The following is a 25,025-nucleotide window of genomic DNA, read 5'->3' on the forward strand; positions in this document are numbered from 1 at the left end:
CTCCTCGAAATATTAATATATACTTATATACGAGATTACTTTACTAAATAAAAATAAGAAAGTTATAAATCCTCACATTATTTATTAAATTAACTCAGCTGCCGTAATTAAGTACACGCGCACCAGCCGAACAGTAATAATTTAAAATAGGAATTTACTCTATAAAGATGCTGTCTAAGTTTTCATTCGTACAAGAGTCCTATCCCTAGAAGAAGAGACGCCTGCGAGCCCCAGTTGCTACACAGGTTACACCCTGGTGTATCGTTCATGTATCACAGACTCTGCACTAGAGCTGCCTTCAATTCTTATCAATTTGCCCGTACCAAATCATAACCCCTTTGTACACGCCAGGCGGCGTGTCTTAGCATGCCACCCACCATGGACCAATGCACTGCGTGAGAGCCAAACAATGCGGATATCAAAGCTGGAAAATCAAAATCAAAATGCGATACCGTGAAGCACAGTGGTCTAAACAACGGGGCCAGCTGCCTTAACTTCAGGTGTAGCCTCTGACTCGTACTTCTTGAAGTTCTCAATGAAGAGACCTCCGAGCTTCTTGACTTCTTGTTGGAAGCTGTCCGCGCCGGCCGTCCAAGCAGTGGCGGGGTTAAGGAGTTCTGCCGGAACACCAGGGCATGTCTTGGGTACCGGCAAGTTGAAAACCTCGTACGTTTCGTACTCCACATTCGCAAGCTCACCCGAGTGGATGGCATCCAGGATCGCACGAGTGTACTTCAGAGGGCAGCGCTTACCGCCGTGTGTGTAGCCGGCACCGACCCAGCCGGTATTGAGCAACCAAGCATTGGCAGAGTGCTGCTCGATCTTCTCAGCCAACATCTTCGCGTAGCGCATGGGGTGCAGAGCCAGGAAAGGCTGGGCGAAGCAAGAGGAGAAGGTAGCTTGAGGTTCCGTCACACCATCCTCAGTGCCGGCCATCTTGGACGTGTACCCGGAGATGAAGTGGAACATGGTCTGCGCACTGCTGAGCTTCGAAATCGGAGGCAGAACACCGCGAGCGTCGCAAGTCAACAGAATGATGTTTTTAGGGTGGCTGTTGGATAGGCAAGGGATCTTGGCGTTGCTAATGTACTCAATGGGGTAGGCACTGCAAGCTGGTTAGTCCACACCAACGCCGACGGGGCGTCTGAAGGAATAAGAGGTACTTACCATCGAGTATTCTCGGTGAGGGTGGAGTCGTCATAGTCGACTTCGCGGGTCTGCTGGTCGAATACGACGTTCTCCAACACAGAGCCGTAGCGGATAGCGCCGTAGATATCTGGCTCCTTCTCGGCCGACAGGCCAATGCACTTGGCGTAGCAGCCACCCTCGATGTTGAAGACACCGCGGTCACTCCAGCAGTGCTCGTCGTCGCCGATCAGGGCTCGGTTAGGGTCGGCAGACAAAGTAGTTTTGCCCGTACCCGAGAGGCCGAAGAAAAGCGTGACATCGCCGTTCTTGCCCTCATTGGCCGAGGAGTGCAGTGTCAAGACGTGATGCTTGATAGGCATCTCGTAGAACAGAACGGTGAAGACACCCTTCTTCATCTCACCGGCGTATTCGGTGCCGAGGATGACCATCTCCTTGTCGGCAAAGTTAATTGCGACCGAGGTTCCCGAGGTCATGCCTTCCGTGAATCTGTTGGCCGGGAAGGTGCCGGCATTGTAGATTGTGTAGTCAGGGTGGAAGTGCTCCAGCTCCTCCCTGGACGGGCGGATGAGCATGTTGCGCATGAAGAGGGCATGGTATGCGCGGGCGCAAATAACGCGGACGCGAATTCGGTATTTCTCGTCCCAACCGGCATAGCCATCGATGACATAGATTCGAGTTCGTGTGTTGAGGTAGTCGATTGCGCGCTCTCTGTTGATTTTCCACACCTGTCGAGCCGCCCATGTCAGTATCAAAGAACATTGCACGAGCTCACGCTGTCGGGGGCACGTGATTCAAGGCGTTGCGGGGCATATCGGTTGGTGCGCGGGTGTCAGGAAAGGAAAAGTGGGGGGCGGGGTGCAGATCTCGGCGCGCCTGCAGAGTATGACGCTATCGTACAGGGGTCCGGAAAATGCGCCAGACCAGACCAACGACTCGTAAGGTCCGACCAACGAGTAATTGTTGCCCAGAGCCAAACCCCCCCAACTTCGGGCAAAGGGAGCAACACAGCAGCACTAGATTGCCCTCGTCGTCATAGCACCATGTCACTTTGGGGGGGCAAGTGTTTTTGGTGTGATGCTCGGATGGGCAAGGTACGTCACAATGGAGGGGCGTTTGATGTCCATGGCAACTAAATGACTGCGCCAAGAGGGGGAAGAAGGACGGCGAGAGGAGGAAGATTGTGAGGGGGAGGGAAGGGGGAAGGGGGAAGGGGGAAAGGGGCGAACAGAAGCTGGATGCGAAGAGCCTACCTCAGGAGCCATGGGCTTGTTGACGGGTCCCCACCTGTCCATTCATGTTAGGAGTGTTTTCAAAACCGGCGATGCCAGTGGGATGGAAGAAGACCTACCAGACTTCGTTCTCTGAAGAGGGCTCCTTCACAATGCGCTTATCGGAGGGGGAGCGGCCAGTCTTCGCACCAGAGTATGCTGTCAAGGCGCCGCTGGACGCGATAGCGGAGCCGACCTCGTATACCTAATAAGCCCGTCAGCATTGTGCTTCTGAAGGCGACACGTTTGGGGTAAGGGGTGAGGTGGTCTTACCAGAGCATCTTCGTAGAGGGCAGCGACGGAAGGGTTGGGGATCTGCCAAACACATTAGTATCGTTCCGCTATACTCCCTCGTCTTCAATGAACCGGTAGTAGGGAACGTACAATGGCGACTCTGTCGTAGTCAATGTGAGCCTTGTCGTGGAGTTCGATCTCTGTGTAAGTCGATGTCAGCTGAAGCTCGCAACGCTATCGAGTGTCGGACGGCGTCTATGTCGGCATATGCGTACCAAGTTCCGTGTGCTCAGCTTCCTGTTGCGGCCTACACCCAACGGGGATAGTCAGTCATCGAGTCCTGTAGGCTCGTTGGGGACACGGCCGACTTACTCAATGCCTCCAGGGTGGAGAGCCGTCTTGTTGACTTTGTTGGGAGCAATCACTGCAGAGGAACGTCAGCATGTCCGTCGTGGATGGGACGAGGAGGACGAGGAGGACGAGGAGGACGAGGATCCGGGGGAGGAGAAGCTCACTCTTGTGGTTGTGTAGGAGAGAATGGGTATGGGAGAAGAGCTGCTGTGATCGAGGTCCTTTGACTGACGGATCGGTGTAGGGAGAAGCAGTGCGTTGGACGGGGTCCTTCATGGTTCTTAAGCTTTTTGGAATGTTCTGATGATTCTGATGGCTGAGGGATGTAATACACGATCTGATCCACCTATCGGTCGCACACGGGCAATACTGGGCAAGTGATGGGGTGCTAGGACGGTGGCTCGTGGAGTCTCTAATCGCGGGCCTGGGCCGAGGATATAAGAAGGTTAAGGAGGGTAGGCCGGGTGGAGCCGCAGGAGGATGCTGGGCGCATACCACTGGCTGCCAGTAGTTGCTGACGGTGATTGGGCCCTGGGCCACGACTATTTCTCGGAGGCGCGGCCCCTGCACGGTCGGGAGTCGATGCATCTGCTATCGCTCTGGAGGGCTAGGCACTGCGTGTGCTTGGTCGATGACATCGTCCCCCCTGGAAACGAAAACTAGCAGCCATCCGTGGAGTTCTGGGCAGCCTGGAGGAGTTGCCGTCCCGAAGCGACCCTTTCCTGCTTACCCCAAGCCTGTCGGGGCGTGATGGGGCCCAGCTCACTAACACTGATTGGTCCAGGGACGCAAGCGTCTATTGCTGGGAATGTGGTGTGACGAGATACTACAAGTAGAATTGCCCTGTCCCACCTCTTCCCGGATTGCTGCCACGGCCAGGAAACTTGGGGTACCGTAGCCCACGCGACAGCACCTGCATGGGGCCCCCTTCACGGGCCATTCCCGACGTTGCCAGTCACGGGAAAATCATATTGCTGCTCGGGCGTTGCTGCCGATAAATATTCGTGAAACAGACGGTGGTAGGCTGAGGTCGAAATTGGAATCCTCCAGGTACATACATGCATACTGACCTAGTCTGCTAGTATCTGAAGGTACCAGTGCTATCGATGCACTTGCATACACACATACAGACACACATGATGTAGGTAGCTGATCGCGGGAATCATCCATGGCAGGCCCTTCCGTTTACCCAAAGACTCCTCTAGCCCTTCCGCATTGTTTTCTTCCCGTACAGGGTTTAGGCTAGGTCACACCCGAACTAACATGTAAGAAGCCCCGCGATTACGTTGTATGTGGTAACAGATAGGAGGAAGAAGGCTTATGGAGGGGCAAAGATGTGTGCGCATACGTGGATTGTGGGAATCCGAGTCATCGAATATTGGCAACTGGGAGGAAGAAAGGGAGACATCACTCACGGACCCCGGCTATCCATCAGCCATAAGCGCTGGCCCGAAGGAACTGTCGCTAAGTCCACGAGTCCCACACTTCGGGAAGTTGCGCGCGTGAGCTTTCCAAAGCGAGCACACTCGAAGTCTGAGGCTGCATTCAATGTTCAATGTTGAGATTGAGACTGAGACTGAGACTGATGGAATGGAAATAGATGCTGGCTGGTAGGTTCAATTTGATGTTCGGTGGGAGGCGTACCTATCATTTCATGCAGTGTGTACACCTCCGACGTTTCGACCCGATGAACAGGACTGGCAGAAACTCGGGTCGTCAAGTCGGCTACGTCGTCTTCGACCCTCCCGCTAGCCAGCCTGCCAGCCTGCAAGCCTGCAAGCCTGCCTCTACGCCTGGTGCAGTGCTGGAATGAGGCTCTCAACCGCCATGCGGCCGGGCTGCAGGTCTGATACATTCGTCGACAAACAGAGCACGCCTGCTCTACTGGTGTATCAGGTCGTCATTTTTGCTGCCTGATTCAATTTCCTCCTACTCGGCATGTTACAAGTAACGACTACTTATTACCTACTTCACGTACAGCATTCGTCTTCCATAGAAGTACGTTTGGTCTCAAGTACTCGCCAAACGACAACCCAATGAAAGCTTGCGACCGGAGAAGGCTTGGCCAAAACTTGGGGGATCGGTCACCTCCACGTTTTCCAACCCCCCTTACACCCCTTCATACCAACCTTAGGTACTATCAACTCCGCAGCCGCGCTCGCTTTGCCGAACCCAGTCCCGCCATTGGATCTAGATTCATCCCCCCCTTCCAGGTTTTCCTTCCCCAGCTGGGGTTATTATTGAATAACCCAGCATCCCGACATTCTCCGAAAAGCCGCGGGCCATGATAGATCAGGAACTAGTCCCCCCATTGTCGTAAATGGCAAACCAACCGGCGAACCGACTACCTGAAAGGCTATCCCGCATAATGGGGGTAGTGGTTTACGGGGTATTCGCCAGCAGGTACGTGTAATTAATCACAGCCGTCTGAATTTGCATCTCGGTCTTTAGCGCAATCCATCGGCTTTGGCTTCTTTCCGGGGTTTCTCACCCCAGCCAACTCGGCCTTGCCTACATGTTTAGGTTACATAAACGTAGGGTAAATTGTCACTGGACTTAGCCGTAGGCTCACTAACGCCAACGGTGGACAACAAGCGACGGAAATTTGCCATCGTGACGGGCTGGCCGGCCATAAGCAGCCAAAGGGTGCTGAGACCTGGGCATGTCACCCTGGAATCGCATTATTGGAATGTGTGCCTTTTCATGAAGCATGTGATGCCTGTATACACTCGGAACTTATCCGAAAGGGAGAGTGACGTAAAACCAGTCACGAAGTCGGGCAGCTCGTCTCACAATGCATTTCCTATGGTAAAAAAGCTTGACAACTTGGGAATGGATCGTGGAGTCAGCTTCTAGTGTACATGTACGCGTAGCCACTATTACTATGGAGTATTGCTAACCCACTAACTAACACAAACACACACCCACCACCCACCACCCACCGCCTGCCATCTTGCGGCTGGGCTCTGGAGTAATGTATGCAAAACTCTGCGGGCGCCGGTGGGGTGGAGTCCCTTTCGACCGGGCTTTCCTTGTTGTCACCAGCGAGGCATTGGACGGTAACAAGCACAGCCAATTCGTACAGGTCATGGTTGATTGACGTCGTCGCCAGTAGACCTTACCTCAGACCTGACGGCCAGTCACCCTCTCCTTCAGATACGATACATACTCATCTACAAATGCCCGTTGGTGGTCAAGGACCAGTCACTATAATTTCTGGTTGATCATCCTTCTCCTTCTCGCCGCCGTGCCCTTGTCAAGGATATCTCAACTTCCCCAGATCATGATCTTCACATGCCATAGTTGAAGATTAGGCAGTACTTGGCATTGTGCCCCATTTATGCAGCCCTGTTTAGCAGTTTTGGATCATGTATGTTTCACCATTTGACAGTGCTTGTTGCCTGGCTCCTACTTTTCCCGGCTTGTCCATATCGCATTGAAGAAGCGGAACATGTCGGGACTAAAGTCTATTCTTGATCACGGGCAAATGGCTAGCCCCTTTCCGGCATCAAACGGCCCAGACCCCTTTATCCGATGTAAGTTCGACGTCCCGAATCAATGCCACGGTTCGGGATCATCAGATACTTTTTGTATTCTTCATCAAGAAAACGTTGGCTTGACTGGCTCTTTACGATCATCGCCATATGCATCTCCCACCGCAGAGGGTCGAAGGCTTTCGTGAAGCGATTCGTAACTTAACGGGATTCCGCCTTTCCTCGTCACCTCTACTCTCCGGCCATCGAATTTAGAACAACCTTCTCTTGGCCTCATTTAAGCAGTATCGTTGCTAATAAGCTTGGTAATCTTGCCAATGGCAATTGTTTGTCCCTGACATGCGTTAATACTTTTCATGGAGGCAAATGCTCAATGCTGTTTCTTACCTGGTCTCGCAGGGTGAAACGACCCATTTGCGGATAGTCCTCGAAGCGTTCAATACAGACGGATCCCGCACCACCTGTGATCTGCATTCGCGCGATGATGCTATCGCCCTTCTTGGCGTGCGTGGGGGGCGCTTTGCTCTTTCGGCCAGTGCCCTTCTGAAGCTTGTGCATCAGCTCAGCAAATGTGACTTCTTCGATGGCTGAGTGCACATGCAGCACGCAGTTGAAACCGGCACTGAGGATACTCTTGAGCTCAAGAATCTTGATCTGTGCTTCAAACGTGGACACATTATGAACCAGACGCTTCTGCGAGCAAAGAACAAATCCAGGCAGGATATCTTCTTCCTCAATGCCTCGAAGGCGTACGCGGACTTGATCACCGGCTTGCGCGATGCCGATTTCCTCTTCCTGTTCACCATACACAGCCGCAACCTCGACCTTGTCCTTGTTGGGCATCATGATAAGGCTCATGCCTTTCTTGATAACACCGGCCTCGACCTTACCTTCAATCATGGTTCCCATGTCTCGGTATTTTCCGCTAACTGCCATCATGAAGGGGGCATTAAGCTTGCGCTCCAGTGCCGTCATGTTATCAAGGTACTCCAGCAGAGACGGGCCATCGTACCATGGGCACTTGTCCTTGGGCACTCGGTCCTTGATACCTTGGGTCTGTTGGGCAGCAATGGGCATGAAGAAGACGTCGGTCTTCAGGTTGTAGCCAGTTCCCTTCAAGAATTGGGCGAGCTTAGTAGTGCACTCCTTATATCTGTCGTGAGACCAGTTGACGGTCGGGTCATCCATCTTGTTAATAGCAACGATGAGTTTGTTGACACCCTGAGTCTTGGCAAGCATGGCATGCTCGCGAGTCTGGCCACCCTTTTCGAAACCAGTCTCGTACTCACCCTTGCGGGCAGAAATGACGAGAATGCCGACGTCGGCCTGAGAGGCTCCACCAATCATGTTGGGCACATACGTCTTGTGGCCAGGTGCGTCCAGGATACTGTATCGACGCTTTTCGGTCTCGAAGAAGCCACGGCCAACCTCGACGGTCTTGCCCTTGCTTCGCTCCTCCTTAGTGAGATCCAAAGCCCAGGACAGGTACCAGGTTTCTCGGCCCAAGTCCTTTGCCTCACGCTTGTACTTGTCCATGGTTCGCTCATCAACCATACCGGTACAGTAGAGAATAGAGCCACCAAGGGTAGACTTGCCGGCATCAACGTGCCCAATGAAAATGATGTTGACGTGCTCCTTGCCGTAGATTTCCTTTAGCGTATCCTCATCAACATCTGCCACTTGCTCGGCAGCGACAGCGTCTGCATCTCTCTTGGCCTGAGCCTTGGCGGCTCTGCTTGGGCTAGAGCGACCAGAGGAAGGAGTCGGAGAAGTCTTTCCGCTATCCTGGGTCGACTCTCCAGTCTTTTCCAGGGCCTTGGCAGCTGTGACCTTAGAACCCGCCTCAGCGGCATCCTTCTTCTCCTCCTCTTTCTTGGGCTCGTCCTTGGGCGCCGCCGGAGCTACGATCGACAAAGACTTGACTGGCGCGGCGGCCTTGGGCTTGGGAGGGTCACCACCTATGCTGAGTACTTTGGTGCCTCCGACCTTCTTAGCGACCGGCTTCGGCTCGTTGGATACTGGGGCAGCCGCCGGGGCAGCCGCCGGAGCTGCAGGGGCCTGCTGTTGCGATTGTTGGCCTTGGTAGGGCATTTGATTCTGCTGGAACTGAGGAGGGTACTGCTGGCCTGTCGTTTTGGTCAGTACACGGCACACAAAACATACTACCGCCCAGACACTTACCGTAGCCGGCTTGTTGGCCTCCGTAGACCTGGCCATAGCCTTGGCCATATTGGGGGTAACCCTGACCTCCGTATTGTTGGAACTGTCCTTGGCCACCGTAGTACTGGTTCTGATATTGGGGGTAGCCGCCGTAGGCCTGGCCGGGCTGGAAGGACGCAGCACCAGGCTGGAAAGTAGAGGCTCCCGGTTGGAAAGAGGAAGCGGCGGGGTGGAAGCTGGCTTGGCCCTGTTGAGGCTGGTTGGTCAGGTTCATCTGCTGTTGTGCCTGGCGCGCGAGGTTCTCATCCTGCGCCGCGGGGTCGTCTTCCCATGAGTTGAGGTCGGACATGGTGGCGGCAGAGTATGACTTCTCACAGCAGTGTTGTTGAGCTGGTTGGCGAGAGGTAGGCGGGATGAAAAGGCCCTGCAAAAGTGCTTGGGCAGAAGAGAAATGGACTAGTCGCCGACGGTCTGGAGTCTTTGCAGTCAGAAATTTGTGCGACTGGACAGGAAGGCAACGAAAGAAGTCTGACCTGGCGGGCTGTGAATGCGGGGCAAAATTGGACAGAATCTGGGCGGGAAGTGGCCGCTTTTGAATTAATTTGATTACGCAGGTACCTACCTACCTACCTTGCTTGGGCTGCGTGTGTGTGACGGGAGGACTTACTGGGCCTCGATGGGTGCTTGATGTTGAGTTTACTTGTTTGCAGAAGAAAAAGAATTCTTCTGGGCGAGTGTCACTCTTGGGACATCTGCCTCTGTTTGTCATTTGGAGCGAATGCTTTTCCTTTTCCTCGAGTGTTTTATTCAATTAAAATCTAGCGATGACTCCCTCCCGTCATTGCAGCCTGGTTTCCAGACCTGTAACCCAAACCCAACCTTGGTGACGAGCACAGCAAAAGTTCCCATGGCGGGGTCGGCCCCTGCAGGTTAGGCATTCGCAGCTTATTAGGTCAACAGCATCCCGTGGGAATCTGCTAGACTGTACCGATACAGTGCTTGTACGGCTCTGGCAACTTGTGTGCTGGCTCAGGCTGGGTTCTTTGAGAACCCAGCCCTACGCCCTGTTCTCTTTAGGCAATCACACGATTTCCTTGTTGGAGCTGATTGGCCTGAATGCGTACTGAACTCCTCACACTGTGCTTCGTATAGGCTGCCTTGACGCCTGGCACACTCCGGGCAGCCAGGCCAAGCCAGGGCAAAAAAAAGCATTGATCAATGTTGTCGTTGCGTTGCCATTGATTGCTTTGGGTACATAATGTATGTAGGTATGTAGGTACCTGCTGCCTGCCGTAACCTTACTTCATACTTGAGTAAGGTTAGGGGTGGGGCTCGTGCTAGGGAGAGCCCCGTGCATCAAATGTGGTGAGTGAGCAAGCTTCTTCAATGCCGTGACGAAAATGATGCCAACAGCAGCAAGCAGCCGCTCCGGGGACGAAGGAAGAGCAAGGCCACATGCCGGACTTGACCGCGATACTATGGGCCCGTTGTATGATTGATTCTTGAGACCAACTGTCTTCAATCTTGTTCCATTGACTTCGGACCTCCAATGTTAATTGCCCTTCTTCATTCTCGCCTCGCCAGTCATCGCTTCTATTCACGTCCAGCCGCATCCACATGGTTGGTTCCTGACAACTGCTAGTCCATCCCGTGACAGCCCCGAGTATTGAGTATGGATGCATTCCTTATCAAACTCTCACACCATGCTACCAGTTACGCCATCCGGTCATGCCTTGCATTGTCCTCGACCTTCATCATCCAACAAGGCTCCAGGCTGTTGAAGGTGAGTACCTGGCACCCCCTGCATTGACCCATCCAAGCCACAGACAGAGCTGATGGTTCTTGCCAAAGTCGGTCGAAGATGATCCTCTCAAAGTCGAACTGGCCATGTTGCAACGTCGCTTGGCCAGGAAAATCGAAGTAAGTCGCCACAGCTCTCCGCTGCCCGTCATAGCTGGCCCGTATTGATGAGCCAATCTGCAGCTTGTATCGCCAATCTTGGAGTCCATAGAGTTTCGCTACACGCGAGGCAACGCCGCCCTGGAGGCTGTGGTCCACACTTCCAGGGAGCTACGCGAAGATATCGATGCTCTGGGCAAGAAGCTGGCGGATGCCGCCCTTCTCGAGGAGGAGACGGCGCATGCAGGCCACACCACCTCGGCCAAGCAACGCCATGCCGACATGGTCTCCATCATCAGCCAGATGAAGTATCTAATAGTCAGTATCGACGATGCTATACCGCTGATCAGCCTATGGGTTTCGGCCATTGGTGGCATACAAACGCAGCAGTCTACCTTCAGCCCGGCCCGGCTGCTCCAAGCGAGCATGCTTCTCAATGTCGGCGACACCCAATACGTTCTCAACCCGGTCCGGCCCATGCAGATAGGCCCAGACTTTACGCTTTCCCTGTACATGCTATTCCGCGGTCATGCCTCTCCGCAGGAAGGCGAGCCATATGGCCTTGAAGAAGGTCAGCGCAAACCCACATGGCAGGAAGTTGTCCACAAAGCCCGCGTGCGACTTTACCGATCACCTCCTGTTGGGCACTATGCCGAGGACGTGCCGGCTGGCTATGCATACTCTTACCAACTCCAGATCGTGGAAGACCTGGACGATGGGCGTGTCCACACGTTGGACAATGGCAATATTGAGCCGGCATCGTATGATGGCGTCAGCCTAGCGGGGATAAGGGAGACGATCCCTGTCGGCCAAATATCGAAAATGTTCTATGCAGACGTAGGAAGGATACTCAACATTACTAACGATGATGGAGTATCCAGCAACCCAGTGCTTCTGCTGAAGAGGGATGTCCAACAGGTAACCCCGCAGACGGAATCCAGCCCGCCGAGCGACGAAAGCCCCGTCTTAGACTTGATAGAGAGAGTTGATGATGTAACTCTCGATTCCGAGGAGGAGCTTGACCCACAGGACATCATAGATCGCCAAATTCGCGAGGAGAGCCAAGTCGGGAAAAGCACCGAGCAAGGATGTACAGCAATACAGACTACAATAGCATCGAAGATTGAGAGCACATCCAAAAGACAGTGGTCAATCCCTCCTAATCTGGACCCGGAATGGATGGCGCTCGAGGTGTTCGAGCTGGACCAAGATGATTCGTCAACAGTCGACGACGAATCGTCCACGCAAGAAGCGCCCGAGCATCCGCATTTCCGGCGTGTGGCCCGCGCCTCGATAGATATCAACCTGATGAACCAGCTTCACCGTATGAGCATTGCTTCTTCATCTTCGGTTCCGACATCCCGACCGGCCTCCTCTTACTCGCAACAGCCCCAGGCTGAGCCGGCAGTGTCGTCGCACCAGTCCCTATCCCACTATCATGGCCATCCGCCGCCGCCGCCTCCATCTACCGAACTTGCAACCCTTCCTTCTACACCACATCGCAATCATCAGAATCACCACCGCCGTCAGACGCAGCTGAGCACAACGGCCATAGAACGGTCCCCTTTCGGAGCCATCCGGACCTCGCTGTCGCTGCTGGAGATGCTTCTGCGACTTACCAGTCTGCAGGAGTTCGAGCAGACGACGCACTTGGCCATCCCGGACCACGTGCTCAAGTTCTACCTCGACGAGTCGGCCTCGGAGAGCGGTCTCCATGGTAAAGAGCGATGGGCCGCCCGGGCCGAAGCGGCGAGGAAGATGGGGTTCGACCCGTACACAGATGCGCCAGGTGACGGGGAAGGCGTGTAAGGGGCATATGCATAAAGGTCACAAGAAAAAGGAACAGAGAAAAGGGTGCTTGCTGGCGCTGGCGCATGTGTTTTGGCTGAAAGAAGGTGGTACTTGGGAAGTATGAAATTATTTTCTAGACGGGGGTGGGTAGATAGACAGGCCTTACTACAGAGTCGTAAGAGCATTACAGACATACAAGCACATGCTTAGAACTAATATCACGAGACTATGGATAATGAGCACCCAATCACATCACTAGAATGGGATTAAAACTATTGTTTCATGTATTTTTTTACACCTACACAAGAACAAGAGACACCAGTCGTAGCCCGAAAAGCCGACCGACTTCAACCAATTCTATAGCCCAATCATCGATGGTGCAGCTATGCCCGTGGCCCAAAATGGGCATGTTATCCTTCTCGTAATATTCGTTCCAAACATAACATCTACTTTCTCATCAAGCGTATACCAACCAATCCCTGATACCCAACCACCCTAACGCCGTGTATACCTTGACTCGTCCAAAACTCTAGGTAGGCAGCACAGTTTCTACCACCGTCGACCATACACTGCATTCTCCTGAGCTCTCGACTTGTTAGGCTTTTGCCTCGTCACGAGGTCACTCCGGCTGCTACTGACAATACTCGCATCGTCCGAGACACGACTGCCGGCGTCCTCGTAGGGCGTGGTCTCTCGCTGTCCCCGACCATCGCCGCTGCCGCCACCAGGACGGAACAGCTCCATCATCTCCTTGACGCCCAGCTTGAGCGCTTCCTTGCGCATGCCGCCCTCGATGGCCTGTTCGGCGAGAAGCCGCTTCTTGTCCTGCAGCTCCAGAATACGCTCCTCAACCGTGTTCTCCACGGTGATTTTGTAGACCACGACGTCGACTTTTTGGGTGAGACGATGCACACGGTCGATGGCCTGCTCCTCTACGAAGGGGTTCCAGAACGGCTCGAGAATCACTACGCGCGAGGCAGCCGTCAAGTTCAGGCCAAGAGCACCGCAGCGTAGAGAGCATAACAAAACACGTGTTTTGGGATCGTTGCGGAGAGAATCAAGCGCCGCCTCACGCGCGTCGTTCTTCATCGAGCCGTCATACCGGACGTAACGAATGCCATCCTTGCGGAAGAAGCGCTCGACGATGTCCAGCATTGAGGTAAACTGGCTGAAGACGATGAATTTGTGGTCCTCAATTTCAGTGTGTAGGATGGACAGGAGCTGTCGTATCTTGGCAGATGCGAGAACCGTTGGTGTTTTCTCCTTGTTGCGGAACACTTTGTAGGACTGTCCGTCATCTGAATCCGATTCTAGGTCGGATGCAGAAACACCGTCTTCCGAATCCGTCCCCGACTCCGAGTCTGCGTCCTCGTCTTGAGACTCGTCGGACTCTGTATCTGGTGAGAGCGCGGCTTTCGCTTTCTTAGCACCAGCTCGAGACTGATGGATCTCGGAGAGGGACGGAAGACTGTCATCTGAATCCGAGTCGCCAAGGTCTTGCTGCGAATGTCTTGGCTTCAGGCTGTCGTCTTTGACGATGAAGCTGTTCAACTGGCTGCCGTCGTCTTCCGACTCATCGTCCAAGTCCTGGGAGTTGATCGTCTCTCCTTCGCCTTCCGCATTTTCGTCATCTGTGCCACCAGCTTTGCCGAGTCTCAACGAGCCTTGCTCATCTCCAGAGACTATCCAGTCGCCATCGGCCTCTTCATCATCGCTGTCAACAATAGCGCGCCGGTTTCGTTGCTTACGCTGGGGCTTCTTCACTGCCTCGGCCTCCACACTCCCTTTCTCTTTGCCGGCCGTCTTCGCCTTCAGCTTGGACTTGGACTTCGTCTTTTTCTTCTGTGGGCCTACCATGGAAGCGTCTTCTTCGTGCTTGTTGAAGTATTCGAGGTCCTCGAAACAGGATTTGCACTGGTCTTTGCCACTGACGCGGTTGTCCTTATCAAGAGCCCAGCCGCAAATATCGCAGTATTTTGCCTCCACGGTCATACCCCCAAGCAAAGCAACTAAATCATCCACATCTCCGTCGTCCTTCTTGACCTTGGCGTCGGTATTCAGCGCATCCTTGTCTTTCTCGAGCTTACCCTCCACCAGCTTAGGGTGGTTGCAGACCTGGCGCAATCGCAAGAGTAGAACCAAGGCATTTGCATAATTTACTTTGCCCTGGGATTTCATCATGCTCTCAAGGCTCTTGTCAGTACGCGCTTCGAGTCGCTCGTAGAAACGTCTCTCCGCCGGTGAGAATCTGGCCTCCACCTTTGTGACTTTCCGCTCTGTAATTTTGAAGCCCGAAGTGGCGGATTTCTCACCGAAACCCTCGTCTCCCTCCTTCTTCTCGCCGGTATCGAGTGCTCCAGGCAGCTTGAGAATATCCTTTGTGCGGCGCTTCATGAAGCATCGGAGGACACTATGCAATCGACGAATCGCCACTTCTCCCTTGCCGTTCTTCATGGGCTGCTCGATGTGCTCTTTCCACTCTCGAAGGTCATCGTAGGGCTTGATACGAAGGAACTTGACCAAGCTCTGCAGCTCGTCCAGATTGTTCTGCATGGGGGTTCCACTGAGGCACCATCTGTAGACGCTGCGCAGCTCATAGCAGGCCTTGGTGGACTTGGCATTGCGGTTTTTTATGGTGTGAGCTTCATCGAGGATGACACGGTACCAGTGCAAGCCGAAACAGCCTGCCTTTAGCGAATTGCTCGAGTGCCCGTGTTCGGACACGAGAATCTGGTAGGTGGTGATGACAACATCGTAGCGGCGCAGATCCTCGAATCGCTTGGTGCGTTGAGGCCCATGGTGCACCAGAACCTTCAGCTTGTGAGAGTCGGTCACCTTGTCTTTCAACTCGGCCTCCCATTGCCGAATCAGAGCAAGCGGTGCCACAACAAGCGTGGTCTTATCAACACCAACGAGTTTGGTAGCGTCATTTGGTTTCGGGTTCGACAGAATCAACGAAATGGACTGCAGTGTCTTGCCCAGGCCCATATCGTCGGCCAGAATGCCGCCCTTGGGAACTTTGCCTTTCTTCACGGGGCCCAGTTCACGGCCTTTCATCCACTCAACGCCTTCAACCTGATGTGGTAGCAGCCTGACCTTGAGACCATCCACTTGGGATCGGTCTACGCCGTCGTCAGGGACCTTTTCCTCGTCATCCTCAACCGATCCTTCTATCAGTGCCTTCAGGTCCGCGGCAGCCTTCTTTGGATCGACATATTCAGAATAGATTCCAGGCTGACTGTATATCGACATCGGGCCCCTGTCGTTGATTGAGATGGGGTTCGTGGCCGATCCTTCCGGTCCGGGGATTGAAGTGAACATTGGCGGCGGAGCCTGCTTCCTGTCCTTAGCGGTAGCCTGCAACGGGCCATTAATGCGGTGCGGGCGGTGATGTTCTGGTCGGTTTTTCGGTTGAATGAACAGGTTGGCGTATTTGTCTTCGATGCTCTTCCCGTAGGCGTTCGGTTTGACTGCCGGCTTTGCCCCCGAGCTTGCAGGGGCGGTGCTCTGGTTGGTGGTGCTATTGAGCTGTCCGAAGCCATTGGTCTTGGTGACGATGTTGGCTATGTCGTTCTCTTGGCTAGAGGGGCGCGACGAACCGCTCGCCTTGTCATGATTACTCGAATGGCGTGGGGGAATGTTGGGAGGAGCGTGTTCCTTGACCATATTGCCGGATGGCTGCGGGTTTGGGCCGGGTGATCGTGGATGTAACAGTTCTCTTAGCCCCTCCTTGAATGTTTCTTTCAACCCCTCCTTCAGGCTTTCCCTAAAGCCCTTGCTGGGGCTGTTCTCTTGCTCCAGCTTGACGAGCCCGGGGCACTTGGGGTGGAGAGAGAATTAGTTGACGCGTCTTGCGCTTCGAGGTCGGTGTTGGAGGATTGTGGTGTCGAGGCCGGTCGAGGGCTGCGGTAAACAACAACTTATGGCGGGGGGACGTGGGAGCGGGGTGGGCAGGCAAAAAAAAAAAAAGAGCCGACAAATAGGTGTCCAAGTAGGCTTCCAATTCTTTCGACCTGCAATCTGTTGCCAACATACGCCCTGCATAAAGCGATACCGACGTGTGATGCGATACCTACCAATCTTAAGTATCGAGTGATTTCGCGTCGCGTCCACGTATCGGTGCTTGGGTTGTTGTAGAGGGGTCGTCGTTCCTGTGGTGGGCTGTTCCAGAAACACTTGGGTTGTTTTGAGATGACCTCATTGCCTGGCCAACCCCCCTCCCCCCAGACTCCTGAAAGGGTTAAGCGCCAACCCAGTTTCTAGAGGCAGCCTGGCAGCCCATGAGTAAGTAGCAGGCACTTATCTAAAGGCCGAACGACAATTCCGTCTACGACTGGAACTACCGCTCTTCTGGCATCTCAACAAGTCTTTTACCTCTAGACAACTGGCTACAGGGCAGGGCGGCTGGCCATCGGCTACAGACAGAACATTTTTGGACAACGGTCACACCAAAAGAACCCCTGGCATAATATCACTCGTCACAACCAGGTTTCACTGGCGAGCAGGACCCGGCGACTTCAAGACAATGTCGTGACATAGGTATGACTGTTATAAATGCACACGGCCTAATGAATCAACGCTTGCAGGTATCGTATTGACAGCGATTGCCACCACGCAGAAAGGCCCAATTATCATTGCTGGGGTATATACCGTCGTTCAGGGAGTGTTCTTGCTGCGATGAGATCGTTCTCCATCCGCATTACCGCCTAGTAAGCGCTCTGCCTGTAGAAATCCTGTGGGGCACTGGGTTCGTTGTTAGATCCGGGAGGGACGTAGGCCTTGTACTGCGCCTGCCCTGGAGGGGGGCTCATTTGGCTAGGCAGGCCTTGCCGAGCATCAGAGTTGGGTGGCCGACCAATGGCAAGGGGGGCGGGGATCGGAGGAGCAGCACCCGTTGGCACGGGCGGAGGGGCACTGGTCGGGACAGACGGAGCAGAAGGGGCAGAAGGGGCATCAAAGGCCGGCTGCTGCTGTTGGTGGGGGTTGTATGCGGAATACTGCGGCTGAGAAGGTGCCGAGGGAGCCGAAGGCAACCCACCGACAGCCAGAGGCGTAGGTACCCCTTGAGGCGGGCCAACAGGTGCCAGCGGTGGAGGCGCAGATGGCGCAGTTGGACTGCTGCTGGCATAAGGGTCTTCCGTTGAATAGACCGAGGCCGAATAGGGATCGCCCGAGCCCTGGCGGTGGGGAGCGACAGGGGAGTCATAAACGGAAGTTGCAAGCTCTTGGGGATTGCCGTACGTGCTCTGGGGGCGTTGGCCGCCTTGTGCCGGAGATTGCGAAGAGTATCCCGAATAGGGCTGGGGCGGAGGAGACGACGTGGCGATGTTGGCTGGCTGTTTGCCAGCAGCTATGCGCGAAGGTTGTTGGTCTCTGGGTGGATACTGCTGCTGATTCCCCTGGGGGCCGCCCTGGGGGTACGGTGGCTGCTGCTGCTGACTGGGCGGTGGTCCGCCCTGCGAAGGGACCTCGGCCCCTTGCAAATAGAACGGGGCGGGACCTGGCGTGGGCCGCTGGAAGTTAGGGGCCGGTGACGAAGCCTGGAAATGGGGCTGTTCTGGAACATGTCAACAATGTGCGCAGGTGAAATTTGATTTATTCTATTTATTCACCTTGGGGGGCCGGCGTGTAATATCGCTGAGGATCTTGCTGCGCCGGAGCCGGTGTCCCTTGGGCAGCATAACCGGGACCGCCACCCGGATACCCTGGGCCGGGAATGGACGGACGATGTGCGTACTGATGATAAGTAGGCCCAGGCGGGTGTGACATGGAAGATTCCAATAGAGCTTCATAATCTCTCCGTGCTTTGATAAACTTTTCATTGAGCTGGGTGAAATCGTCCTTCTTCTGCGAATACTTCTCAATCAGTTTGATTAACTTGGGCCGGATGGCAAGCGTCTGATGGTAAAGTTTCTAAATGGCAGTCAGCGGGCATGCTCCGGCTATACACTCCTCTCGAGGCATGGGCTTACAGAAATCTCCTCATTGTCCTCCTCGCGAGGCGCAGTATTGGAAGTGCTCAGCAGGGTGAGCAGCTTCTCGACGTTCTTGATTTCGGCAAAGACTTCGGCTTCCATTTGGGCCTCACGGTGCAACTCATCGGGAGTTGGGTCGGTGAGCTTCTCCACGTAGTTCAAGGGAAAATGCCTGTGTTGCCCTTCAGCGAGCCACGCCACCAATCCTTGAAGACGGACTCGAGCACCGCAATGACGTCGCCTTTCTTGAATTCCAACTCCCCTGGTTCGCTTGGTACAAAGTCGTACAGAGCTCTCACGCGAGATACAGTCGCGGCAGTGGTCCCTGTAGGATGTGACGGTACCGCTTGAGATTGGTCTTGCGGGGCGCCAGAAGGACCTCCTGAAGTGGCGGCGCCGGCGCCGGCGCCGGTAGAACTGGGCCCGGGGCCGGCAGAGCTGCTCTCGGGCACCTTTTTCTTGCGCTCCTCTTCCTGTAGGGAGAGCTGCAAAGCCATCTGCAACTCCTCCTCCTCCTTCTGGCGATCGACATCGGTCAATCTGTTCTTCTGGGGCGCCGACGGCGGCTGCAATGTGGGGTTATTCTGCTTCAGGCGGAAATAGGCGTCGTACATGATGCCCAGGTCGGCGTCCTTGCTGAACATGTCGCTCCAGTCCTTCATCCTCTCGAGAATCTTGGCCTTGACCTGCTGGTGTGTGTTGCGATCGTTGGCAAGCTTCAACAGGGCATCGGTAAAGGCACGCGATGCTAGTTCGCGGTGCATCTCCTTGCCGCAGTTCTGGGATAGGGCGTTGCCCAACTCCAAGGTGTACAGCTGGACGTTGGCATTGCGGTGGGCGAGACGCTTTATAATGCTCTGGACGGCTTCCTTGGGACCGTTGGGGTCGGTAGAGACCTTGTCGCATACTTCGATAATGGCGCCCCAGTCTTCGGAAGTGAGATTCTCGTCGGTCGCCTTTGCTATTTGAGGACAGTGTGATTAGCTGGAGTGTCGCGCATGGTGCTGTCGCTCTCTTGTTCTCCCTGGCTGGGCTGTAGTTAGGGTGGCAGGCGGAGGGGGCGATGATGACGTACCAATAGCCTCGTCATACGGCGATGGAGCTGCTGCTCGGAACATGTTGGCGGTTTGCCGGCCGGATGGGCTGGTATGAGAGAGCCGCGTCTGATGGTTTCTGTGAACAAGTTGATGGGCAGTATCCAGGGGATGTCGCGATCTCTGGTCGGTTTCGGGCACGGCAATTTGAGAAAGAATATGATGTTTGGAGCTGACGTGGTGCGGTTGCAGAAGAGAGTTCTCGAAAGGAACCTTGGAAATTGGCTACCTAACATCAATGTTGGGATGTACTTACTAAGATAAGATACCTGCCAAAGTAAGTACATAGTAACCTAAAGATGGCTGTGGACGAGCTGGCTGTAGCCTAACTCGGCAAGTACCACCACCTAAAGCTAGCTAAAGGCACAGCGCTCGTGGGCTGTGTTCACTGTTCATGTGGTCCCTCCCTCCCACTGGAGCTAGCTGCCCAGCTGGGCCCCTGGGACCCTGGGCGGGCCACAATGCCTGACCCCCTAGCCCCCCTGGCCCCTGCCCCCAGGAAGTGGAAGGAATGCTCTGGCGGGGACCAGCCCCGCTTGTTGGCCAGTCTCCCATTGAATGGTCCATTTCTTACATGCATACATACATACACATACATACATACACATACATACATACACATACATACATACACATACATACATACACATACATACATACACATACATACATACACATACATACATACACATACATACATACATACATGTAAAATGGCGTCGTCTGTCTACCCCGTAGCAAGCTAAGCATGCGAACGCGCCAGGAGAGACGTATGCTCTCCCCGAGCGTAAACAGTACTGTAGGTACTGCCCTACCTTAGCCGTGCTATCCCAACTTGACTGGGCAGTCTCAGCAGAGGTGGATGATAAACCCCCCGCGGTTATCGAATCTTGCTTTCTATTCGTTTCTCATGTGCGGACTATTCCTCACTTCCATTAGTCTACATGTCTATACTACCCGTAGAACTCGTATCCTGCCCCCCAAGCTATGCCAAGTGGTATTTACAGCCGAGCTCATCCCTTCAAGCACAGCTGGTGCCTGAGACTGGTTTCAATGGCGCTGTCCAAATCCCCTGCCACTGAAGCGGCATGCAGTCTCGCCACCTCCAAGGCCTCTACTGTACGCTGGCCCAGGCCCGATTATGAAGCCAATGTAAGAGGAATAAAGAAAGAAAGGCCAACTGTTCTGACACAATGGCCGGCCTCGATCCGAGTCCAAGTTGCCAATCAGTGTCTAGCTCCATAATTCTACCTTCAACTTAGCGGCACGTCTCAGATGTCTTCATCTCCTGCAAGACATTGTCCAAACACCGCCGTGCCCAATCCTTCTCATCCTATGATATGAGGCAGCTATCCTCCAAGACAAAGGCTTCGCCAGACACCTTATCGCGTCGTCTCTACCAACGTCGACCGCGCGACGACTCGTACCCGCCTCGATCGTTAGATCCCAGGCTGGCACCACCACGAGCCTCTTCAAGGCTACGCCTGTTCATGTTTTGTCCCAGTTCCGACATGTCGAATAGCAGTGGCTCTTCTTCTGTTTCCTCCGTATGAGCCCCTATGGCTCCTATGCCCGATGCTCCACCACGTGCATAGCCTCGACCATATCTGTTGCTCGGCCCAGTAACACTACTGTTCCCGGACTGGGGCGTGCTGTGGCCTCGCCCAGTTCCGAAACTAAACCGCCCTCGCTGTGGCGAGCTCGACAAGCCGGCAAAAAGCCCGGCCGGGGGCCTACTCTCGCGTTCGACTGAAGAAGATCCTCTCGGGAGCGTGTCCGACGATTCTGCTGTTGCGATATCTGTGGGCAGCTCGAGTATGGGGGACTCAGCTGCCCCGTCATTGGTAGCTGTCTGTTGGCTGAGCAAAGCACTAATGCTTGGTGCTTCCCCGTCGACCGCGCCCAAGCTGGTGCTTCGATGGGCTTCGGCCTCCTCCTCGTCGACAAGGGCTCGATTCTGTTGTGCGACCGAGCTGGAGCGTCTTACATGAGGATATGCCCGTGGCGACAAGGGTATATCAATGGCTCCTCTGGTCTCTTCTATTGTGCTCGGGACACTCGCTGGAATTCTCGATGTATCCCTGGTAGGTATGCCGTGATCAGCACTGAAGCCCTCGCTTAGGCGCGATGGAACCGCTGGCGTGTGGGGCGTGTGAGGAGAAAGTGGCTTTCCAGGAGACGATGAAGCCGACATGCCGGGGACATTGGCAAGTTGTCTACTAGAAGAGCTGGAAGACCGTTGGAGCTGCACCGACGAGTTCATGGACTCGGTCAAAGCGTTATTTGACTCGCGCATGAGATGGAACCGCGATAGCTGCGCGTTGGTCCTCTTGGTCGAGGTCTCACCCTTCTTCGAAGGCTCAAAGCTTTGCAGCGTCTTCTTGCTATCAATCATCTTCAAAAACTCCTGGATGTTGTCGTCATCTGTCTGGAACGAACCCGAGCTACCGCCGCCGCCGGTCTCGTTCAATAGGCCGGAGCCTGGTTGAGCTGACGATGAAGACGCAGATTGCTTCCCGCTACTAATCTGGTCGTCATCGCCGGCCCGACTTGCCCCGCCATACGAGGCTCGGTTGCGACGGTGACTGAAGCTACTACTAAATCGGTTGGCAGCCGAGGGGCGCGGTGAGCTTGCAGCCGGTGGCGTCTCAGTCGCGAGTGGGGGGCCCCCTCGCAAGGAGGCAGGCATCCCAGCAGTGAGGGATGACCGATTTCTAGGCTGATGCAGAGCGTTACCTGCAAACGAGCCGCGACCTATAGACTGCGGCGAAGCTGAAGTGTCATGATCGTGTAGTCGGGGTACCGGCGAGCCTGACAACGAACCGTGTTTAAACGGTTGGAAAGACACACTTGGTCTTCTTGCCGCTGCAGTGGAGCCCGCGATCGAGGGTCGAATGGGAAGCGAATGGGCGGGAACTTCCACACTCGCTGGCCTAGAGTCAGATGGGGATGTCGTGTCCGAACCAGGCGCCTTGAGTGATCTAAGGGCTGATATCGGGCTGGTGCCTGAGGGCCCTTCTCCATGAAAAGTCGAGAGACTTCCGTATCTCTGTTGATTATCTGTGACATCCAAAGCATGTCTGTGAGATGGCAATGAGCCAATCTCTCCGGAGTAGTCGCGGCGACTGATTCCGCGGTGTGGGAACGATGGCTTGAACAGATCATCCGAGATGGCGAGGGAGATGCGTGAGCTGAGTAGGGATTCGGTCTCCGCCACTTGGAAGCTGCAGTTGTTCCTGTATGATGCCGAAACGTAGAAGCGGCCCACGGGCAAATCAAGACTCCCAAACATGTAGTCCGTCGTGATATCCCCACAGGGCCGCTCGGTAAGAGGAGATCTTAAGGGATCGAACCCTGATGAAGTTGTCTCATTAGTTGACACTCGAGCTCTCAGCTGAAGAGCAGGGTGCGACCCCTTTATTTTCGTGCCTCTGGCCAGCTTCGAGGCTGGGAAGACCCCCACAGTCGTGAAGATGGAACGGAATAATACTATAGCCTTCTTGTAGATAGTGGCTAACAGCGGGCCAAAGTCGCCAGGCAGATTAGGAGTTGAGCCTTTCAACTCGGCACGCCATCTTTCCAGAATGATACGAGTGTTTGTATGCTTGTCTTGGCGCCCTGAGTTACTGTCGCCAGAGTCCCAGGAGCTCATAGCTTCGGCGACATCGTGGCGCTTGCCATCCTCATCTACAATCACCAAACTCTGACCGTTTTTTAAGCGTGAGGTGTCGAGGTAAATCTCTATGAAAAGGGGCGGTGGCCGATTGTCGAAGCCACTGCATTGCTTATATATTCGAAACTCGTCACGGAATTCTTCAAAGTCATCGGTGTCCGTTTGGAACTTGGGCCAGCAATCAGTCTCAGCTTGGCAATGGAAGAAGCACTAGAAGACTCACCCATCGACTCATCCTCTTTTCGCCTGTCTGCAAGGTGACTGGGGTAAGCCTCAGCCGGTTTTGCAAGACGAGGGCGCCGGCCTTCATGAAGCAGTTCTGGGGCGGCTCGGTCAGCGAGGCCTACTGTGGCTAAACAGGTATGGGCTGGCTCACCTGAACTATCTGATCTAGCTTTTTCATCGACTCCTTACTTGGACCGGCATCTTGGCTTCTGTCATCGCTGCTCCCCGGCGGTAGTGTGGAGGTTTGGTCCGATACGCCAGATATCGTTCGTGCGTGACCATCTCTTGGGGTACTTGACCTTGCGGGAGGTTTGGAGGGAGACGTTGCCGGAGAGGCGGGCCGGGGCGGTTGTCGTGGTATTTGATGCATCTTGGGTAACTACTGGGCGGAGGCAACCCGAAGCGCCGTTCCTCCGTGAAAGCCTGGCGATGGCAGGTTTGCTGGGGGTTGGGGGGAGGGGGGTGGGGGGTTCGTTTGCTGTGCGCCGAAGGCAGCTGACTCGGAGACAGGCAAAGCGGTCTTGCCGTATCTATTAAAGGTAGGCCAAGTGCTCTGTCGGAAGGAGATCTAGTTGTGGGCGAAGACAGGCTTGATTCGGTACCCGGCAACGGTAGCATCCATTGTTCGTGGTTAACCTCGAGTCCTAAGGTAGAGAGAGTGTAGGCAGATGGAAGGGGTTTGCCAAAACGAATCAGCAGAGATGCATGTTGCGGGGGTAGCATCCAAAAAGGGAGGTAGTCTGTAGGCGGCAGGCAGACTCGAGGGTGGTGGTGGTGTTCACGTTCACCAAGGACGCGGCTCTGCTGCGAGCTACTGGACGATGCGGGCGATTGCAGGCGGCGAGGGTCCTGGAACGAACTAGGCAGACGGGGTCATGTTGGAAGCAGACGTGGCCAGGGTTTAAGAGCGGACAAAGATGGCGGCGGGTGGAAGACGATTGCACAGCACAGCACGGCCGGTGTGTTGGGGAGATGGAAGGCGTCGGTGACGACAGATAGCAATACAGATAGGCGATGGATTGCTGGCTTGGAGATGGACAAGCGACGGGCGCATGAAGAATGTCTCCCCAACTCAGCAAGTCACAGTGTGTCGTCTCGTGATACCCGACCAGGTACTCCGTCATCGCAGGGACGATAGTGGGCCGTTTACCTGACTTTCCCGCGGCCACTAAACTCAACCCAGTAAGGCGAGGCCTGGCATTGGGGCGATAAGAGATAGCCGATAAGGGATAGCCGATAAGTGCACGGTATCTGGCTTGTCATCACTTGGACAATGGACGACCATCGGGATTGCGTGAGATAATGATGACATCCGAGCCTTTCTCTACTGCGCCTTTTGCCTTTTCTTCTACCAGGCTGGCTGGCTATCTTCGCTGGATCAGCTGATGCATCGTTCAGGTAGGTAGGTAGGTGTATGCATTACCAGCCAGCCGTCCATGGACAGTCAACAATTGAACCAAAGATCGGATTAGAACATGTGCCCGGGTAGGTGGGCGGATAGGCACAAATAACCAGTAGCTACTTGCCAATAGCCTGCTACTAGCCCAACCAACAGGGCAACGAGCCTATGTACCTCAGTTGTATTGTACATTAAATGTAGGTAAGGTTAGTTGATTGATGTTGAGATGGACGGTCACTTTGCGGGACGATGCCTTTATCAGGTCGGGGGAACGCCTATCGAATTTGTTTGATGCGGTGCCAGATGCAGAGAG

The 25,025-nt window shown here is 54.5% G+C and overlaps 6 protein-coding genes across 6 annotated transcripts; 1 reads left to right on the forward strand and 5 right to left on the reverse strand.

Moving 5' to 3' along the window:
- Positions 1–468: 468 nt before the first annotated feature.
- On the reverse strand, positions 469–3,278 carry PG986_001380 (phosphoenolpyruvate carboxykinase; the record flags this gene model as incomplete). Its single annotated transcript, XM_066837602.1, has 9 exons — positions 469–1,105; positions 1,168–1,874; positions 2,400–2,433; positions 2,498–2,622; positions 2,691–2,732; positions 2,802–2,851; positions 2,927–2,958; positions 3,024–3,075; positions 3,167–3,278. The coding sequence occupies 9 exons, from the start codon at positions 3,276–3,278 to the stop codon at positions 469–471; spliced, it is 1,791 nt and encodes a 596-aa protein (XP_066706495.1).
- Positions 3,279–6,773: 3,495 nt separating this feature from the next.
- PG986_001381 (P-loop containing nucleoside triphosphate hydrolase) lies at positions 6,774–9,005 on the reverse strand (the record flags this gene model as incomplete). The annotated part of the gene is made up of 3 exons (XM_066837603.1): positions 6,774–6,830; positions 6,884–8,622; positions 8,678–9,005. 3 exons carry the CDS (start codon positions 9,003–9,005, stop codon positions 6,774–6,776), a joined length of 2,124 nt encoding a protein of 707 aa, XP_066706496.1.
- Positions 9,006–10,328: 1,323 nt separating this feature from the next.
- PG986_001382 (uncharacterized protein) lies at positions 10,329–12,364 on the forward strand (the record flags this gene model as incomplete). The annotated part of the gene is made up of 3 exons (XM_066837604.1): positions 10,329–10,439; positions 10,508–10,576; positions 10,640–12,364. The coding sequence occupies 3 exons, from the start codon at positions 10,329–10,331 to the stop codon at positions 12,362–12,364; spliced, it is 1,905 nt and encodes a 634-aa protein (XP_066706497.1).
- Positions 12,365–12,895: 531 nt separating this feature from the next.
- PG986_001383 (SNF2 family domain-containing protein) lies at positions 12,896–16,012 on the reverse strand (the record flags this gene model as incomplete). The annotated part of the gene is made up of 1 exon (XM_066837605.1): positions 12,896–16,012. The coding sequence occupies one exon, from the start codon at positions 16,010–16,012 to the stop codon at positions 12,896–12,898; it is 3,117 nt and encodes a 1,038-aa protein (XP_066706498.1).
- A 1,040-nt stretch (positions 16,013–17,052) lies between these two features.
- PG986_001384 (class E vacuolar protein-sorting machinery protein HSE1) lies at positions 17,053–19,469 on the reverse strand (the record flags this gene model as incomplete). Its single annotated transcript, XM_066837606.1, has 5 exons — positions 19,397–19,469; positions 18,541–19,282; positions 18,319–18,493; positions 17,959–18,259; positions 17,053–17,903 (listed from the first exon to the last, which is right to left on the reverse strand). Exons 1-5 carry the CDS (start codon positions 19,437–19,439, stop codon positions 17,053–17,055), a joined length of 2,112 nt encoding a protein of 703 aa, XP_066706499.1. The 5' UTR covers positions 19,440–19,469.
- Positions 19,470–20,811: 1,342 nt separating this feature from the next.
- Positions 20,812–23,683, reverse strand: PG986_001385 (autophagy protein ATG13; the record flags this gene model as incomplete). The annotated part of the gene is made up of 3 exons (XM_066837607.1): positions 20,812–23,256; positions 23,312–23,407; positions 23,465–23,683. The coding sequence occupies 3 exons, from the start codon at positions 23,681–23,683 to the stop codon at positions 20,812–20,814; spliced, it is 2,760 nt and encodes a 919-aa protein (XP_066706500.1).
- Positions 23,684–25,025: the final 1,342 nt, after the last annotated feature.

The sequence above is a fragment of the Apiospora aurea genome (genome assembly GCF_038362705.1).
Source record: "Apiospora aurea strain CBS 24483 chromosome Unknown utg000001l_segment0_segment0, whole genome shotgun sequence".
In the NCBI taxonomy this organism is placed as follows: Eukaryota; Fungi; Ascomycota; class Sordariomycetes; order Amphisphaeriales; family Apiosporaceae; genus Apiospora; species Apiospora aurea.